This window comes from Teleopsis dalmanni, chromosome 2 (genome assembly GCF_002237135.1).
Source record: "Teleopsis dalmanni isolate 2A chromosome 2, ASM223713v2, whole genome shotgun sequence".
NCBI lineage: Eukaryota > Metazoa > Arthropoda > Insecta > Diptera > Diopsidae > Teleopsis > Teleopsis dalmanni.
The window spans coordinates 193977501-193998477 of record NC_051847.1 but is presented as its reverse complement, the minus strand read 5'-3'; the positions used below and the strand labels follow the sequence as shown (position 1 = coordinate 193998477).

At 30.1% G+C, this 20977-nt stretch overlaps 1 protein-coding gene across 1 annotated transcript; it reads right to left on the bottom strand.

Moving 5' to 3' along the window:
• Window positions 1-8456: 8456 nt before the first annotated feature.
• LOC119683525 (dynein light chain Tctex-type-like) lies at window positions 8457-9197 on the bottom strand. The gene is made up of 2 exons (XM_038097232.1): window positions 9028-9197; window positions 8457-8970 (listed from the first exon to the last, which is right to left on the bottom strand). The coding sequence occupies exon 2, from the start codon at window positions 8954-8956 to the stop codon at window positions 8621-8623; it is 336 nt and encodes a 111-aa protein (XP_037953160.1). The 5' UTR covers window positions 8957-8970; window positions 9028-9197; the 3' UTR covers window positions 8457-8620.
• Between the last annotated feature and the right edge of the window lie 11780 nt (window positions 9198-20977).

Below are 20977 nucleotides of genomic sequence, written 5' to 3'. Positions count from 1 at the left end.
ACTTTTGAAGGTTGCTTGAGATAATAACAGTTTCCAGAAATGTCATTTAATGTTTATTAAATTTGTTAGTATACTACTACTACTGCTTTTAATTTTCTGAACTGTCTCTAACTTTTTCAAATGTAGGGGTTACACCATTTTTCTCAATTTAAGCTTTTGTAAACTGTTTGCCATATATAATCACTGATACACACAGCTTTTCTTGTCTCTTTGTTGATAATACCACAGATACCACTGAATAGTCTATTTGAATATATTACTATATCAAAATCAAAGTATGTGACCAACCTATCTCTTTCTTTGATTTCATTTATTGCATGTTAATGACAAAATTCCAACCCAGAATATATAATTAGAAAATTATTCCGGCTACCATTCGATGCTCACTTCGGTACTGACTTAGGTCAATAAATAAGTCAAAAAAGGTTAAAAGGTCATGAATAGTAATGATCAATATATAATTGATTAAAATAGATTTTCAATAAGGGTTTTAGATTTTTAAAAGGGTTCGAACAGTAATGAAGAAGCATCAACAAAAATTTGATTAATTTATTGAAACTTGGCTGACCATACAACGCTATCTGGAGTACTGCCAAGTACTCATTATTAACATGGTGATCTTAGGCTATATTCGAATTTTTATTTAATTGGTTTATATAAAATTTAAAATATTACTGAACCGTATAATTAAAGTAATTGTCAAATTGAATGTCAAATTGTGGCATGTTTTTCTGTTACGCTATAGAGATCAATTCTATTTTCAAGGTAATCTTCAAGGTAATTCTATTTTCAATAATCTTTATTGAATAACTTATTAATAACTTCTATGTCACACCCATCTACGCTTTATGGAGTTGTATATTTAATTTGGCGACCATAACCACCCAATAGCATTTTTGTTCTGTGTAGATTTATCTCGAGGTCCACATTAAAGCAGAAGAATGAGTTGTACTCAACTTTTATTATGTATACACGATTCATTGATATTTTTTTTGTTCCCCCATATATACAAATGATTACCGTTGTATTTCTTGTAAAACGGTTGTTTGAAATTTTATCTAAAGTTATTTAGATTATTATAAAATTAAATTTTTAATAAAAATTTAAATTTTAATTTTTCAGTTTTTTTTAAGAATATAATGAAGTCCTTTGTCATTGGAAGTCTTGCATTTAAAAACGAAGAAAGTAAAAATATGTAACACATTGAATACAATTTTAAGTATTCATCATCATCACATATTTAGAAAATAGATTTATCTTATATAAAAAAAAAATTTTATATGCTTCAGACATACACTTAATTAATAAAATTAATTTTTTTTGCATGCGAATTGTTCTGTAATGTACAGTTAAATGTCACAGAGTCACTCATCTATGTATATACTTCCAATATTACAACTTCAAAAGCAGCTTGAATAAATAAATAAACAGCTTTTTGGAAATAAAAGTATATTAAAAAATACTTTCACAAATAAGGAACAAAAAAGATATTAAACCAAAAATTAAATAATTGACAATGGCATTGTGTACCCCCATTTAGCACACAAAAGGACTAAAAAAGCCTTTTAATGGATTAAGTAGAATTAAGTTTCCAGGTTTTGTCATGTCATACTAAGCACTTTCATGTGACAGAACTAAAATGGTTCAAAGGTATTAGGCTACTTCTCTGAAGCTTAAAGTTAACATAGGAATAATATATAAAATTAACTCTTCGAAAATAATATGAACAGATTTTGGTTAAATAGTCAATTTTAGTTTTAAGTATAATAAATTATAGAAAATGCGTAGATAAAGTAATTTATGTGATACGTATTTAATATTAATTATGTGGTATTTATAGAGTTTGCCTAAAGTTCTAGAAAGGTGATTATGAATACTTGACATAAAAATTATTTAATCCAAGTTTTGTTTCTATTATTGTGTTTACCGAGCACATTTTAAGTCAGTTCCAGAAAATGCTTTCATGAGACTTTATCACTGCGAAGAGTCTAAAGTCAATTTCTGGTGCACTAACAGGCCACGACGCATGTAATAAACACATACACAAAATAGATATATCCGACATCATCTGATCTGGAACATCTGATCACCAACTGTGATGCACAAGACAATAGAAAAAACAAGATTTTAGATACATAGCAACTAAAGGATGAAGACCTACGAAAACTTCCCTCGATTCTTTGAGATACTACTTATCTAAATACAAAGGGGGTGCACAATAGATCAAACTGGTCGCAGTATATAGGGGCCTTAACCCAAACCAAACCTCCCAAATACCATCGACTATTATCACTGTATGGAGTCCTGTCTGAATTTTAATATAATTTTCTATAAATACACATTGAAAGCTAAGCAACAATGACGGCAGTAGGCTCTTAGAAGTTATTTTTGAGAATTTTTGTAAACTATATGCTATATGATGCAGCAGCTAATAAATAAAAACGGTGTGGGGCTCTACTAAATTCCTGGTCACTCAGAAATCAATGGCAATACGTCTATGAACAATCTTGTAGAACTAGATCAGTTTTACAAGTCTGTGGATTGAAGGCTTATTGTGGGATAACGAGGCTTCAGGTTGAAAAGTGGTTTGTTACTGAAAAAAGTTGCTGCTGACGCGACATTTTAGTTAGCCACCTTGTTCGTCCATTCAACTAGAGTAAAAAATCTCTAGTAGAAAGTAGAATATTATATGACGGGCTATGAAGGCCTTTGTTATCATCCTGAAAAAAATGAATATGTTTGAAGAAACAAAATATTATTTCAACTTGGAAGCAGATCTTAAAAAATATTTGAAAACACAGGACACCTCTACTTGAAAGCGAATGAGTTAGTCTGAATATCCTCAAAAGTTGATGTTTTTAAATTTATTTGAAGGGAAGATGTAAGATTCTATTGAAATAAATTTGCCATGTTCTGAATGCTCCACTCTGCATATGTTCCATTCTATCTCCTCTAACCTCAGCGTTTTTTATTTAACTCTAAAACTCAAACTTATAAGAAAAATGTGCTCTTTTTATTTCGCAAAAAACATTATTACATGTAATCAAAATCTGTTAGGCCTGCAATATTTATTCTGTTAAATAAACTCATAAACCTTTATGCGTTGTATTAAGCAACATCGCATAAGTGTGCCAACTAGTAGCTTCCATTGATCCTCCATAATTCTAATGACCTCACTAATACGCTCACTAATAAATTCTGGTTTTAAATGGCCTGTACATGACTGTGCTTTTAATATTTCCTTAAAAATGGTTGCCTTACTCAATTTATTTTCAAAGGATTATTCCTCTTTACTTACTAGATTAAACATAAAGAAAATGTAATTTTTTGGTTGACTTTAGAATAAACACGTTTTAAATATACTCCAAAGTGCAATTACCTAGGATGTTAAATCTAGCAACCACAAGAAAAATATGTTTCCTCTTCCTATTCCCAGAGCAGCAAGAAGAACTGGGTCCTCTGTGATGAACGCCTGTACACCGCGCCATTAAATTAAATTACACCACGAGTAAACGCAGCTACGTGTGCTCGTGTTTCGGTTCAAAAAGAAACGTTTTATTAAATTTCAACGTTAAATAAAACAATTTTGTTGGATTACATTCTAAGCTGATTAAAATTAGAATATTCACATCATATTTTTATAAATACACCGCAAATCTGATTATTTTATCAAACCACAGGAGGTAATTTTCATAAAAAAAAAATTACAACATTGTTCACATGTATCTCATATAGATTGGCTTTTTTATAAATAATTATTTCCCATATGTAGATTTATTTATTAATTTAAAATTTTTAGATTTAATATCATTTTACAATATTAAATCGCTAGAAATTTAAATAAATGGACAAATGGAAAATCTGCAATTAAATCTTTTAAAACATTTAAGTGAATTGTTAGAAAACATAGATTTTTTTCGAATTAATTTTTGTTTTAATAATATTATTTCTACTGAATACATTTAATCTGATGCATATAAAAGTATATAGTATATTGAACCTTTTCCGAGTTAGTGCATCTGGGCACTTTTACTCTTTTATTGCACCCATCTTACTGCCTAATTTGTGTATTCTTGATAACCTTCGTGATTATTGAATAACTAATCTAAAAGCTGCGTATTGCACCGTGCGATTAGTGATTACTCTGAGATTAGATAGTGCTAAGTATGGCAGCCTATCTGTTTTCGCATTTAGCTTCAGGGCTCTGTCCCTTATGTATTTTTTGACCAGATCTATTCTAAGGTATGATTTGTGCAATATTGCAGAATAAGTTTCTATATCGTCGCTAATGATGTTGGCTAAATCGTTGTTTCTGTATGCACTCTAGCATTTTATCTCAATTAAGTCATTCCTATTAAAATTTTAAAATGTTTTAAAATGATATAATGATATAAAATGATTCAAAACACAACTCAGTAACAAGAATACCTGAAAAGGTATACCTAAAACTACTGAGTTAAACCAGCGTTTGATGACATGGTATTCGAACGAATAAGTCGGTGCTGTAGTTTTTGAACCATAAAGCAGATACTAAGAATTGCCAGGAAGAAAGGCTACCATCTTTCAAGCGGAAATATATACAATCGATTGGTGTATTTACTTTAATCTGAACTGAAATATTGAAACCAAAGAGTATCGATTTTGATTCACAGTTAGATAGCCTTCAAAGTGCTTAAGTTCCATAGACTAACATAGAAACTTGTAAGAAAATGTTAGAAAAGAAAAGCAAACTTGATGAGATAAAGAACTTTATGGGTTCTTAACTGAAAGCAACGAAAAAATAGAAAAACTTGACCAAAAAGTGTATACGAAGATAAATATCTTCGCAATTATTTGGAAGTAAATAGAAAAGCAATGGAGGATATGCTTGGAAAATCTGCCAAATTTTTTTTTCTTTCTTAATGAGGTGTAAAGCAATCGAAATTTGAAGTCAGTGTGAGATTTCAATACACTAAAATTAGTTCAATGTCCGACGGTTTGCCCACTCGGGATCATCGATTTGTTTTTTTGCATTTATTTCTGATATAACTGCAGAAAGTATTTAAATCTTGACATTTCATTTAGCTCAATAAAAAAACATTATCTTAAAAATTCATTACGACTAATTTATGCATTTTGAGAAAGACGATTCATAAATAGAAGTTTAAGGACCCCATAGATTCGTATTAAACATTGATATCACACATGGTGTAAACCGTATATCTGCGTAAAGGCTTACCTACCACTAGAATCATTGGAAACCATAAAATCAATTCTGAACCAAAAATAATTTATGTGAATTCTAATAGAATGAATACGTAATAACATAATAATACTTATGCAGCATGTAATGATGTTTGTTTAAAACTCTACCAAAGAACCTGTTTTTCAATATTAAAAAAAATTATTCTAAAGTTATTGCATTTTATCACATTGAAAAAACTTTAATTAAATTATTTCAAGTAACTTAAAGCATTATGTAAATTTTTCTTCTATTGCAAGAATAATATTTACAGAAACTGTAAATATTTTATTCACATATCTATATAAATCTATCTTCATTATGTGCAGTATATGTTTGGTAATGCCCTACGGAAATATAATTTAATATGAATACATCGAGCCAGTATTGTTCAACTCAAACAAGCAAATAAGTTACTCATACGCCATGGTGAGCATCAACAGCTTCAACATTTCAGTTTATGAATTTGTATGAACCAGACAGAGTAAAGGTAACATTTACATATAATGTGGGAAATACATTTTGAAAATATTAATGAACATTTTCTACTAAAAAAAACAATTGCTTAATTATTCTTTTAATAAGCTTATTTCTTGTTAATAAAATTTTTTGTCTCAGATACAAAGATACAAAAAAAATACGAAGATATAAAATATAATTTTTTCTCAACCTTTTTGTAAATTTTTAAAATTTATAATTTTATAAAATTTATTCACAAATAAATAAGTTTTAGAACAAATATCTTAAATATCTGTTATTTTGAGTATATTAATTATATGATTAAATGGTGATCTCTACAGTTATTTAGGAAAATAATAAATGAAATATAATAAATGAAATATAATAAATGAAATTGAGTCATTTATTGTTGATCAGAAGCATTGTTTTTCTAATCAGTGCAAATTTTTTCAAGTTACTAATATATTGTCTTGTAGAAAATATCTCTTCTCTTCTCGAATGGTTGCTACTTATTTCTTGAGAAATCTTCTGCTTCTGCTTCTTTTTCCTCTTCTATTTCAATCGTTTCTAAACTTCCAACTATTATTGATTTATTACGTACACAATTTAGTTATCAACCTTAAAGAAAATAAAATTAGTTTTGAAAATCATTATTTTTCTTAAAAAGGAAATCCTTATTTGGCACTTGAAGCATCAAAAAAAGTATCTTTTTAACTTGATTGGCTACAGAACAAACTTTATAAATTTTTGCATAATTTTTCCTATACCTTTCTGTGAGGTCATTGTACCATCATTAAGAACTTTAGCTTAGATTCCGAAAACAGACAATCAAAGTATAATAATAAAAGTTTTGTTGGGCAAAATGCCAGGAAAAATATTATACATTTTTATTATTATTTTGTTTTTTGTATTTTGTATTTTTATTTTTGATTTCATTTCATAGATAAGCCATCGACTTTCAACGCAAAATCAAAAGTTGAGAACTACTCGTAAACATTGCCAAAAGTATCAAAAGTAAAGTTTTAAAACTCTGAGAACAAGTTTTTTTCAAAACTCAAGTCAATCTTTGATAACAAAACAACATGTTTCCTAAGAAGAAGAAATGTTAAAAATTTTTAAAATGGCTAGTTTTACAGATGTTTTAAGAAGAAATAAGCTTACATACATGAAGTAAAAAGTTTATATCCAGAAAAAGTTTGCCATTTTAAAATCTTTCACACTTTAATTCACTTAAACTGCTTAAAACTATCTTTAGGCTATGGAACTATGATCATTTAATTTCATATTCAGATTCATTTTTGATTTTGAACAAATTTTGAAAATTATAGTTTTTCATATATTTTATTCAAACAAATACTAAAAAAATTACTTTTGACTACATCTTAAAAATAGTAAATAAAGAAGATTTAATTAAATATAAAATTCAAATTGGTTTAAAATAGCCCACAACTATATAAAATGCTAGAAAATGTTTGCAGAAACAAATGCATATGCGGTGCACAGATTTTCATGACTATCATGGAATGGATTGGACAATTCCATCATAGTTATAAGGATCTGGAAAAGGATGTTCGCGAACGTCTACCAAAAACTACTCGCAATTAATAAGCTATCGTGAAGCTCAGTTGAATTCTTCAAAGCATCCGCTGTCTGCCTGCTAGACTCATCAAAAATCAGACTAAATACCAAAACTCAAAGTCTGAAGTTTTTAGGCCAAAAATTTGATCAAAGAAAACATCTGTATGGGATTCATAACACACACTCGAAGTGATGACCAAAAGCACTCGAAAGTTCACTATTGTAAACACAATTTTATAATATAAGAAGACATTCGGCAAACCTGTCAACCAATACAAGCTACAAACTCCAAAAGCTAAGATAAGAATAAAATTATTGAAAGCAAACTCAAGATATTGCTGTTTTTTTTGCTGCTCATATTTCATCGCAGAAATCTGTTATAGTACTTCAATTCTTACTCAAAAAAAAAGTATCTTTCATATTAATCATTCGGCATTTTCGCCTAATTCAGCTCATAACTATTTCTGGCTATTTTTTGAAGTTGAAGTTATATCCTTTCATACAATTTTAGCCAACCTTTCAACTACCGAACATCACACACCAACTAACTTCCAATTGAATTGTGGTTGTACGCAATTAAAGTGGAAAAATTCCTATATCTCAAACTAGTGAAGTTTTCAAAACCCTTCCATTCCATACATACTCATTTCCCCGTCCCTCCATTGATTATATTTGTTTATTTGCCATCTTAAACTTTTTATAACAGCAACATACTTAGCTTTCGCATTCTTTTTAAAGACTGGAACTAAATTCATATTTCTGATTTAGTTTGCTTAATAGACGAAAGCAACGAAAGTTACAGTAAATTGTTGAGGGGAGCATGGAGGTTAAAGATGAAATTTAGTAAAGGGCTCAAACGTGGATATTTGAAATTATTGAGGGAGGAGTTAATGCCCGCGTCCACTCAAATCCGTCTTCTGCTATTAGTTTCATTAACGGCATAATCAAGCGATTTTATTCAATCGTCTGATTGCTACCTGATTGAAGCGACATCAACTTGTTTTTCTGGAAAAGCCCCGTTTAGCCTTCGTAGCTGTCAACGTCACAATCAAAGCTCATTCTCTTTTATTTAGGCTAGCGAAGAAGTACACGCAAACCAATTTGTTTTATTATATTTAATTATTAACTTATACAAAAAATAAAAATTTAAAAAATTTTAAATAACTTAACATAAAACAATCGAAAAGTATTTTGGCGACGATCTTAATAATTGAAAATAAATTTAATGAAAAGTGCATCCTTCCCATTTTCTGTTTAATTTGTATGTACCTATAGTCTCTCAATCCCTCCACCATTATTCTGTTACATGAATATCGTATTGGTAATACAATATATACATGTACCTATATACAATATTGTATTTTAAATCGCCAAACCGAAAACTGAAACAATGCAATACATTGTTTTATTTTCCCAGCGTACAGTGCAACTACCATCCGTTTCATTGTCCCAGAAACAAGAACTTGCCGTATGTAAACCAGCGCCATTTTTCTGCATAATCATGGATGTAACGATATACTTATATGGTTTTCGTTCTTTAGTTAAAGTATGTAAACAGTTTTCTACTACTTGACCAGTCCAATTGTTGACCTTATCAATTTCATAGGCATAACCACCGATGGTACTCTCAATAGCTTCTTTAATAACTTCACTTACATCATCCACAACAAAGGCACGTTCTTCACTTTTAACTTCCATTTTAACAATGTAAACTGTACGAAATTTTTTTCTTGATTAGTATAAAAATAAATATATATCTAATGTCTTACTTAGAAGCAAAGGTGATTATATTATGTATCCAAGCAACAACTACAGTTTTGTAACAAATAACGAAATTACATCAAATCTGTACGTCTTCTTACCAGATAGGTTTAGTGTTTTCTGCTAAATTATGCTATGGCAGTAGCAAGAAGACAAATAGAGTTGTCTGTTTCAACAAATAAAATGTCAAAAATTTTTTAAGAAACAGAAAACCTGACATATGTAATAAATAATATTTGATAATAAAAATATTTCGTGGTATATTGATTTTTTTTTTGTATATTGAGGCTAGTTGACTTAGTGCACTTGAGCACTTTTACTCTCTATTAACTGCGAGGTTTCTTCATAACCCCTCTCTACGCCTTGACTGGATTATTGTTTATCACTTCATCAGACTAAGCAATAACTGACCTCAGAACTGCATACCTCCCCAAAGAGCCTGCAACCATTCTGAGATTCGATAACGCGATGTTGACAAGTCTGTCAGTTTTCGTTAATTATTTCAGCGCTCTATCCTTTATGTATTTTTTGATCAGATCAATCGTGGGGTCCCTAAGGATGTCATGCGTCCTAATATACCATGGTACCTTGAAAATTCTTCTCAGAGCTTGGTTTTGTGCAATTTGTAGCTGGCGAACAGTAGTGCTGAAGGCTACACATGCATATAGAAGTGACGGCCGAATTTTTTGGTTATATATCAGCTTCCTTGTCTTAGAATTGAGTTAGTTTGCTATAAAAATATCATAGGAATAAAAATTTAATAATGAAATTAAAAAAAAATTATGTAGAAAACGCTTAATATATGTTAGCTTCGAATTTAAAATTAAACATGAAACATGCTTAACTTTGAGTACTTTTATCTATAGTCCTATAAATAACAAAGACATTAAAAGCTATATATCTCTTGTAATTGTTCTTTTTTCTTAATATCTTTTTTTTTGTAATTTTCATTATTTTTATACTCTTTGTCTTATAAACATATAACAGCATTTCTGGTTCATAATTAGGTGGAAATGCGCTTTATTAAGTGTGAAAGCGATAACATTTGTAAAAAGGTCTAACGACATGACACAAAAGTACACTTCAATTATTTTTATGCTAATATGAATATTAAGACAAAAGATTGTTTTCACGAGGGTCATTCCTAAGTAGCATCATTACCACGTTTGCACCTTTTATTGTTGCTTTAAGTATGACCGTTGGAGAAAAACGCAAATACAGTGAAAACGGGTCATTAAAATGCTTAAGTACCCGATGAAAAACAAAAATAAAAGTTGCACGGAAAATCCTATAAAAATAAAAAATAATTAATTTGGATTATAAAAAAACACAAACAATAGCCAACAAATTTATAAATTTTTATATTTAATAGCGTTATTAAAGTAAACTATAATACTACTGTAGAAAATTATTAGATTATATTATGGAATACGGATATTATGGAAACTAGTTTCAGTCTCAAAAAACTAATAAGTATTCATAACTTTGCTATTTGCTTCAAACAAATCATAGTTTTGTAACTTGTGATATTTTATTCTACTTTTATGTTGAGCTAGTTGAGTCAGTGCACTCAGGGATCTCAATATTGATCCGATCAAAAAATACATAAAGGATAGAACCCTGATACAATTAACGAAAACTGACAGACTTACAAATACCGCATTATCGAATTTCAGAATGATTACAGGCTTCTCGGGGAGATATGCCGATCTGAGGTCAATTATTGCCTAGTCTGACGAAGTGATAAACAATAATCTAGTCAAGGCGTAAAGAGGGGTAATGAAGAAACCTCGCAGTTAGTAGAGAGTAAAAGTGCTCAAGTGCACTGATTTAACTAGCCTTAACATTATAATAAAAACTAACAAACGAAATTAAAATAATGTTTCCGTAATAGTAGTAGTGTTCACAATCTTTAGTAACAAGCTTGGTAACAGTTTAACTGGGAACAATAAAATACATTGACATTGTCATACTTCAAATCAAGAACTTCAGAATCGTACTGTAGGTTGATGAAATTATTTAAGCAAATTTCAAATAACATTGAGCTATAGGACAATATGAACTCAGATCAGGCCAGCTCTATTGCAACTTCTTAGATCGTGTTCATTGGTGACCATACAACGGACACCCGTACGCTTGTTGTATTACTATCCACGCTGATTTATATCAAGATAAATATTCATTATTTAACTAATTTCCAACATATTCAAAATAGAAATCAGTCATTACTAGCATTTTCTCTAAAACTGCAAAGAATATACAATCGAAAAAACTTTGTAACTAATTGGAGAAGTTCAAATTCCTTTCACTCAATCTGTCTCATTACAGTAAGTAGATTATAAACAAACGATTGACCATAAAATATGAAACCCATAAATTTTCCGTTGGGTTTTAACACCGATTTGGCAAGCTTTTACTGGTTGCTTAAGCTTAGAACTGGTTTATGTTGCGAGTGTAGCATAGAACATCGTTCTATAATGTTCCGTCTGTGGTTATATATATACATAAATGTTCGGAGTGTAGTGATGAAATATAATTCCTACATGGCTATATATTTATATACCTCATGAAGAAATAGTTTTTAGTTTTATTCATATCGAAACAATGCTTAGTATTAACAGAGCGGTTTTGGATTAACTATGAGTAAACGCAATACTTGCTTTGGTAATGGTTTTCTCATTGATAAATGTTCATATGATAAAAGTACTGATATTTTTTTAACTGTTTGAGATAAAATACAACAACTTGTATTCAACACAATTTTATTTATTTTTTTTTAATGTTTTTTGAAACCTCATTTCAGTTACAAAAGTTGTTGATATTTTCAACAACATTTGAACTCTGGAAAACAATCACAAAAAGTTGATTTCGACAAAGCAGAGTTGGTTAAGCAGTTTCAGCGCCAGGATTTCCACAGTATATTTTCAATAAAAACTTAGTGTTTGATGGGCACACAGAATTGTTTTTCATTCAATTGTTTTCCAAATATTAAAAGTAGCTTCATTAACTCCAAATGTGTATTGTTTAAATAGTGTGAACTTGTTGTCTTTTAGTTCTTTATAAAATTAATGAAAATTTAGTCCAATAAAATCCAATAGTTTTTATTATGTATATTTGTGACACAAAATAAACTGCAGCTGGTACCACAAAAATGTTAGCGTTGCTATCCATTCGTTTGTGGTTCTTCGTTGAAACAGTCATGCTGCAATAGATTATGGAATCAAAATGTCACCAACAACGTCTGGTACCCGTATGTCAACGTTTGTAATTGATAAAAAGTTTTTGAGCTCAAATATCAAAACAAAATTTAATAAAATATGTTAAGCATTTTGAAACATGAAAGGAATATCTGACCAATGCACTGCAATGAGTAAAACCACATTCGTTTTAATAAACTATTTTTATGATAATTTTTGAAAAAACGTGTAGTATTTTATTTGAAATATAATGGAAGATGACTTCAAAATATTGTATGTTAAGATGACTGTGAGGTTAATCATCAATTTCTTCTGCGCCAAGCGAAATATAGACGCTCGGTGAAGCATTTGAAAGGACACATTAAGCAATACATTAAGCTACGCAGTAAAGAAGTTGGAGATCCTAGCAATTATTTTGCTTCTTTTAAAACACTTCAATATATATAATAATATATATACTCGTAAAAGTATAAATAAATATTTCCAACACTTTAAGAGTGGTGCTTTACTGGGTGTCTGGAAGCACATGATTTAGTGGCAATGACTTCGCATTTGATTCTGCAGGAAATGGTTCAGATAATTTACTTCAGATAATGGCACAGCTAAAGATACATTTACTCGTTCGGTGGGGTGAGATTATTGACTGATTATTTGACAGGTTATCCCAGTCTGAATTATCCTCTTGGAACTGTTCGGTTTTGTTCTGGGCGAGAAGAATACGGCTGACTTGAAAATTCCTATTCTAACTCGAAGTTTGGGTATCCTTAAGAAGTTTGTTATGTTCAGTTAAGATCGTTAAGTAACACAAATAAGTAATCATGATCTCAATATTCTGCTCGCCGATAGTCAGTAAATTTTATTTTACTATTCATTCTATTTTACTTTTTACTCATGTAAATTTATCATATATTTTTTATATAACACGTGCTTAAATGATTTTGGGTTATTGAAGTCAGAGTTGTGCAAAACCAGTTATATTAGAAATTCCATTAGAAGTACACTTCCAACTTCGAATTCCTTATAATTAAGAATTTGATTTTTTCAATTCCAATTACAATTGCACTCTGGCATCTTAATTTCAAATTACAATTACCCACTAATTACAAATTTAGGATAATGTAATTACAAAAGTAATTAATAATTTAATAAATTAATTATTTAAAGCAGAGCTCTGATTGTAGTGTAACGACCACAGACACTTATAGTTTCATAATGTTTTAGGTTATCTATATTTGTAACTTCTAAAGTCAAATTACTTGTAAAAGTCACATGTTCGGAGTCAAAATATCAAATTGAAGCAGTGTGTTTCATAGTTTATGGCACAATTATTTGCCAACATGAGCAACGACCTCTTGTCGTAGGTCACGAACTCCGCAGATGATTTGTCGATACCTGTAAAGTCATGAGTCGTTTAAAAGAAAATAAAGAAAGTGGTTTAACAATGAAAGTGATTGTCATGTCCTTTCAGGGTGGATTCAAATGAGGTGCACCAAAGAACAGAGTGAACTTGCTAAGAAAGTAGTGAATTTGCTAATTGCTATAAACTCTATTAATCCACATGACGCAATTCACAGGGATGGTTTTTAATTACCATTTTAATTACTATTGTGAAGATTTGTGTTGACTTCATTTTAAGTTTTTTTTTTCAATACAATTGGGTATATAAGCAATTGGTTTCTAATGTTACGAAAAATAAATCTTTTTTCCGTTTAATACTTACGATAAAGCAAATTTAAACTACTTTACTTCAAATTATACTCAAATGTTGTTTAAAGTGAACAATTACAATAAAAACAATGGATTTAAAAAAAGTTATTAATAAACAGAATTTACTTGTAAAATATTTCAGCAAAAATCTTTAGTGCCGAACGTGACTGAAACGCTGAACATTACACAGAAGCTTACACGCTCAACTTACCTTTGCAAGTTAGATTTTTTCCAGGATACATTGTTGAGAAACTTGCACAAACTAGCAGCAATAAAAACAGTGCAAAATATTGTCTGGAATTTTTGTATACAAACTATGTAAAGGAAACAATACCCCAAAGGAAGGGCGAAAAAAAAAAAAAATAAATAAATGCGTATGTATCAAGGATACTGTACGAGTAGTTAGCAACATTTTTCATAGCCTTTTTGTGCAAATTTCTTTCCATGCTCATGTCGGAATGTCCTTTAATGCACGGCTTGCTTGGTATTCCATTTTCGAAAAGCACACCCAAAAGCATTGCTGCGACGCTGCTGCGAGTCCTTTGCTTTGTGCTTATGCTCATTTGCAGAAGGACACTAGACGTTGTGCTCTTGTTCCTGTCAATGTTGAATGCTGTTAAGTTAAGAATTTGCACAAACACACGAAAAATTACTGAACAACTATACGAAACTCAAGTACTTAGCTTAGCTATACCATGAAAAAGCACATTTAGTAAATTAAACGACATCTTCAGAGAATGATTACAAAATTCACTATAAAACTTTATTAAGTAACACTATTTGGTGGTTTCACTAAGTTTTCTTTTAAGTGGTTTTGAAATATTATATATTACAGATTTTTTTTTAGTTGCGAATAACGCTTTTGCAATTAAACTTCAATAAATATATAGTATTATTGAAAAAAATATTCTGAAAGAATTGCCAATATTTATTTTTCAATAAAATTTTTGATTCAAAAAGTTCAACAAATTCAAAAAAGTTTAACAATTTTTTGAGTTTAATATTTATAAGTAATTTATATACAATCTAATACCATGTTTCCACTGCAGCTAAAATAATCAAATTTTGTTAATCAAATTAAAATTTGATCGTTTCCATTGGCATAAGTTGATTATGGGATATAAAAGAGCTTTTATGAGTCAAAAATTTCTATGAAAGTTCTAAGAGAACTTTTGTTTGTTTACATTTCAATTTTTAGCAATTGATATCACTATACAAATTCATTATATTTGATATATAAAAACACTTTTTTAAGTAAGTTACAATTACTTAGTAAGTTACACTTACTTAGTAAGTTACAGTTACTTAATAAGCTACAGTTACTTAGTAAGCTACAGTTACTTAGTAAGTTACAGTTATTTAGTAAGTTACACTTACTTAGTAAGTTTACACTTACTTAGTAAGTTTACACTTACTTAGTAAGTTTACACTTACTTAGTAAGTTTACACTTACTTAGTAAGTTTACACTTACTTAGTAAGTTTACACTTACTTAGTAAGTTTACACTTAGTAAGTTACACTTAATTTTAATAAATAATTAATTTTAATCATTTTCATTTTAATTTTAATAAAGTGTCATAGGTTAATATCTGTTTTATTTAAACACGTCAAAACTGCTTTATTCGTACAGTGCATATATATTTGATTCTGATATATGTAAAAACTGTGTTCCACTTTACAAACTACTTTATATTTCTACTTTGTATTTCATATTTCAATAATTGAGACTATTATTGCTGCCAACAAAATACAAGTACATTTTATATATAGGTGTGTTTGCTGTTTTTTGCTTTTCATTGCATCAGATGAATTTGTAGCAACAGCAACTTTTAACAATTTTTTACACAGTTTTTGATAAGCTACAATATTTCTTCTGTAAAAATTTTACAACATTATTTCCATCATCCATCTAAGCAAAGTCAATTACACAAAATAAAAGCATTCCATGTTATTTGTATCTGTACTGCTGTCAAACTATTTCCTATTTTACTATCATAAGTCCAATCACCGCACTTGTGACATAACCCCGCCCTCTTGACTGCACCGATTTTACCTGCGCTACTCCCAAGCTTTCTGGCTTTTATAAACCTAGTTTTTTAGGTATTAAGCCTCTCGCTTACATCATTAATCTGGTTTACATCTGGTTATTGGAAAGAAGTTTCCACATAGCTGTGCAAATCTTCTCCATTTATTCCTAGGAGATGGTTTTAGTGGGTTTTAGTCCCACATGGTGGCTTTTGATGTTTATGTTTACGAAATCTGCTAATTGTCTTCAACTATATACTGGGCTGATGAACATCATTGTCTGATATATAGGTTAACTTGGTTTAATTTAGACAAAAAACAAACTAGTCAGCTACTTCAACTGAGGTGGAACCTGCTCAGCACCACGGTATCTGTGCTAACGGGACATTGCGAGGCTTGCTATGAAACTGGATCTACCCCATAATGATTTTTGTCGAAGTTGCGGCTGTGAGGATGAGCAGGAAACCGTAATCCATCTTATGTGTCAGTGTCCTTCTTTAACTAGAAAAAGATTAAAAATCTTCGGATCCCCTTTTCTCGCCGAACTGACTGAGCTGTCATCCTGTAATGTTAGATACCTACCCAAGTTTATAGAATTGCCAAGTATGTTTTCCTTTACCTAATAGGGGAGTCATAACCTTTTTTGGCGATGACTATATACTAAATTAAATCTATGTACGTACCAATGCTATTGCAGTGATACAACAATGGGACATCATTTGAGCTCTAGTGCGCTTTTTGGAAACAAGGCCACCACTCCAATCTGCCTACCTTCAACTAATTATTATTATTATTAAGACATGTTCTTCATTATAAAAATTAAATTAAAAATTTAAAAATTAGAACTTTGTCTATTCATAAATAATATTTATAAACTTCTTCCATTCCTCTCTGTTTCTGGCAGTAAAACGTAACTAGTTAAAGGATTTGCTTGTTTCTGCTGCCACTGTTCTTCACCAGGTGGTTTTGGGACGACCTCGTCTCCTTACTCCTCGTGGGTTCCATTCCATGACTGCGTGGGCAATTGAATCTGTGGGTTTTCTAAGTGTGTGGCAGAGCCAGCCATATTTGCGTCTCAAAATTTCTTTCTCTATTGGCTTTTGTTTGGTGCGCAGCCATAGCTCTTCGTTGGAGTCTCTTGCAGGCCACCATATGTTCAGAATACGCCGCAGGTTTCTATTGACAAAGGATTATATCTTCTGAGTCGAGGCCCTCGTTAGCGACCATGTTTCGCTCCCATATAATAATGTCGATTTGACGCAGGCGTTAAATATTCTGGTTTTAGTTTCGACGCTTACATTGTTGGCTTTCCAGATTTTGTTAAGCGATGCGAAAGAGCCATTTGCCTTTTTCACTCTACTGCCGATGTCCTTTGACGTGCCACCCTCGCTGTTGACTATACTCCCCAGGTATTCGAATTCCTGCACGTTTTCAATGTTTTGATCGTACAGAAGGATGAACCTTCAACTAATAGATTGCAAAAAAAATGGCAATAAAAATAATCAATATTTCTGTTAATTACAACCACTATTATCAAGATTTAAATTTTTCGAATTAATATTAAAAAACTTGCTACTAAATGTCTTATTCAATATAAAATGAATATAAATAAGTATATTAGTATATTTTATGGGTGTATGAGTGTATAGCATATGAGTATTTTAATATAAAATCAGAATAAGAAGAAAATGACTTCATATATTTGCGAAACTACTGCACTGCATATTTGTCAAATACATTCCTTAAAGCATAAACCCTCAAATCAACTCTTAATCCATAATTTATCTTAAATTGAGTTCATTCAACTTTGCACATATAAAAAATATTCTATCTCTTATCAAAAGGACATGACATGTATTCATGAATTTGTGTCAAAACTAAATATGGATTCATTGCAGTTAAACTAGTAGACTAAGTTGATGTGATAAAGCTAAGAGCTGTACTAACACTTCTTGCAAAGTCCGTTTCATAATGATTTTATTTTAAAATAAAACAGAAACTGCTATCAAATATTTGTATTTGTCAAAAATATTATAAAAATTCTTTATTTTCTAGCAGAAATAATTCCATCCTCATGAACTTCACAGTATATCAACACATGAAGTGGCAAAGCTTTTCGAGTACTATTTGGATAAGCTGCAGTAGTTTTGCATGAAATTTTTTTAAGCATCACATTCAATTCAGCACATACTAGAGATACTATAGAATGAAATTTTATTTTATATATCCTGAATTCACATTCTGCCATTTAATGTAATAAAAAATAAGGATAAAATTGCAGAAATGAACGAAATTTAGTAGAAAACGAACGAAACGAACGAAACGAGGGAAACACGTGGTTCACACGGTGAATGGCAATGAAAATATTTTTACGTTTCCATTAAGAGTAGAAAAAACATTGCAAAGTATCTTTGCATTATAATAATATTTGTTTCACATATCCGCTGCATGGTTGCAGCAGCAATCCTCGAAGACATTCCTGAAATTTTTGCATATCTGCAGTTGCAACGTTGCCACAATTGCAGTTCGTACAAAAGTACGCGTCTGGAGGCAATAAAATAAATTATGAAAAATAAAAAATAAAAATATTGAAACCAATTTTTACTCGAAATCTTTTTAGAAAAGGTAACAACATTTATTTTATGAGAATTTATTGTTATCGCAGTTAAATAAAGTGTCAAAGATATGTGCACTTATATAAAATTGAGTAATTTATTTAAATAAAAAAAGATTTCGTATTTAGATTGTACAATTTTTTCGATACTTTACTGCATTTGTAAGATAATATTATCTGTCTTTTACTTTATTCATCTATTTCATTAACTAATACCTTCTAGTCAAATGTATCTCTCTTTAAGTTACTAAAATTATATTTACAGCAAATTAATTTAATGTAGATATAAACGGAATTAACTTATAAAATTCTCCAAAACTGAATTTCAATGCTCTAAGATACAATTTAATACACTGTTAGTTTCATATTAAGTTAATAATTATTAATTGAATGTTTCAACTGCAATACATATACACATATTCATTGTATGTCATATTATGTGCGGTAAAGTTTTCAAGATACAAACCAGTAGCTCATATGACAAATTACTAAACACACCCAATTGGCACTTTAACCGCACACAAAGTCTATAAACCAGAAACAATTGTAAGGTCAATAGGTGAAGCCCCTCTAGGTAATTTCCTACATAAATGTATATTACATTATCACTAGTTACCTTCATTAGGTTTCCACATAGGCTTTGTGCAGAAATACGGACGCGAACTTAACTTAAATTTAATTTCAAGTACTCAGATACAAGACTTTCTAATCGAATAATTTTGGTTATGGCACTTAATATTCCTTTGGGCTTCATTGTACATTTCATATTAATTAATCGTACCAAGAATTAAATAACTTAAACACAGATTTTATTCAATCGGTAATTTTTCAACGTTAATAAAATAAAAAAAAATTGCTAAGTTCTTGAATCAATTGATTTATTCCATATTTATTTATAAATTAATTAAATATTTATTAACAATAAATTATTACAATCTATTAGAAGAATAATTATTTACTGCACATATGTAATATAATATTATTAAAGAAAAGTTCTACTTAGTCTAACAGGTTATCATGGTATGCGTCAATACCTTAATAAGCTAGATCTGTCTAAAAAGACAAAATATTGTCTTTGCTTGAAAGCCGATGAGACCCCTAAGCACATTCTTTGCGACTGTTCGATTTTACTTTTGACTAGGAAGAGACTGATTGGCAGGGAATGTCTATCCTAGTCCGTTGTTAGGATGTCCGAAATAGTTAACATAATAGCTTACATTCGAAAGGTGTAATGTTTTCTAGCCAGTTAAGGTGGATAAGTAACACCTCTAAGTATATTCTTTATGACGGCTTTGATTTGAACTAGGAAGAAACTGCTAGGCCGGGAGTGTCTATCCTAGTCCGATGTTAGGATGTTCAAAATAGCTAACATAACAGCTACATTCGAAGAATGGAATGTTTTCTAGCTAGTAAAGATCGGTAAGTAACTTAAGAATGCAATTATAGTCGCAGTGCTCTGTTTCCTAAGAGCCAGTATTCCATTGATTTTCTATTTCTTATCTACTTAATCATTTGTTTTGTAAATAAAACTAAGTGGGGCGTTTTGCTAAGTGGGACTTCTCACTTTTAGATGAATCCCGAAGCAATTTGAATATTAGGCTTTCACTAGAACTTCTGTGGAGATTCTAAAACTATGTGAGGAAACAGTAGACTATTCATTCATATATCATCTCTCCGCAAAATAAAGTAGACTATTTTCGTAGATGCATTATTATTGATACAACGTGAATCCACCTCTAACTTCCGAAGTGAACCTTAATATAACTATTCTGGTTTAAAGTTTATAAAGTTTAATTTCAACATTATTTATTATTCATAAATTAATTTATAAGATTGCCTGAACTGTTAGTTAACTTTTGTTAATTTGTGCTCTATTTTCAGCACCCTTTTTAAATTTCAACATCTTAGTCCTTAGTTCCTTCACACTTCATTCAAACTATAATGGCTTATGTCATAAACATGCAACAGTTATGTGCATGCAAGGCTCTGTTTGCAACGACTCGTGATTAAGTTTACATATTCAGAATGCTGAAGAAAACTTTACTACTTAAAGCTTACATTTTAAGTATTTACTGCAGTTGAAATAAAAGTAGCTTAAATAAAACCTTCATGTACAGCAAAAGAAGAAAATTTCTAGTTGAAAGTAATTTCACTTTGCAGTATCTGCAAAATATGAAAAATTTATAATGATGAGCAATAAGCTCTCTTTAATAATATTAATTTATAAAAGAAATATACATTGGGTATATGTATAAATTATTGTATAAAATAATATATATTATAGTACTCTGTCACGAAGAGAAAGAAACATCAGAACATATTCTATGCAACTGCCCAGCAAAGGCAAGACGTAGACTCGACTACCTTGTAAGCAGGATCTTAGTCCCAAATCGAATTGGTAAAATTAAGCCCACA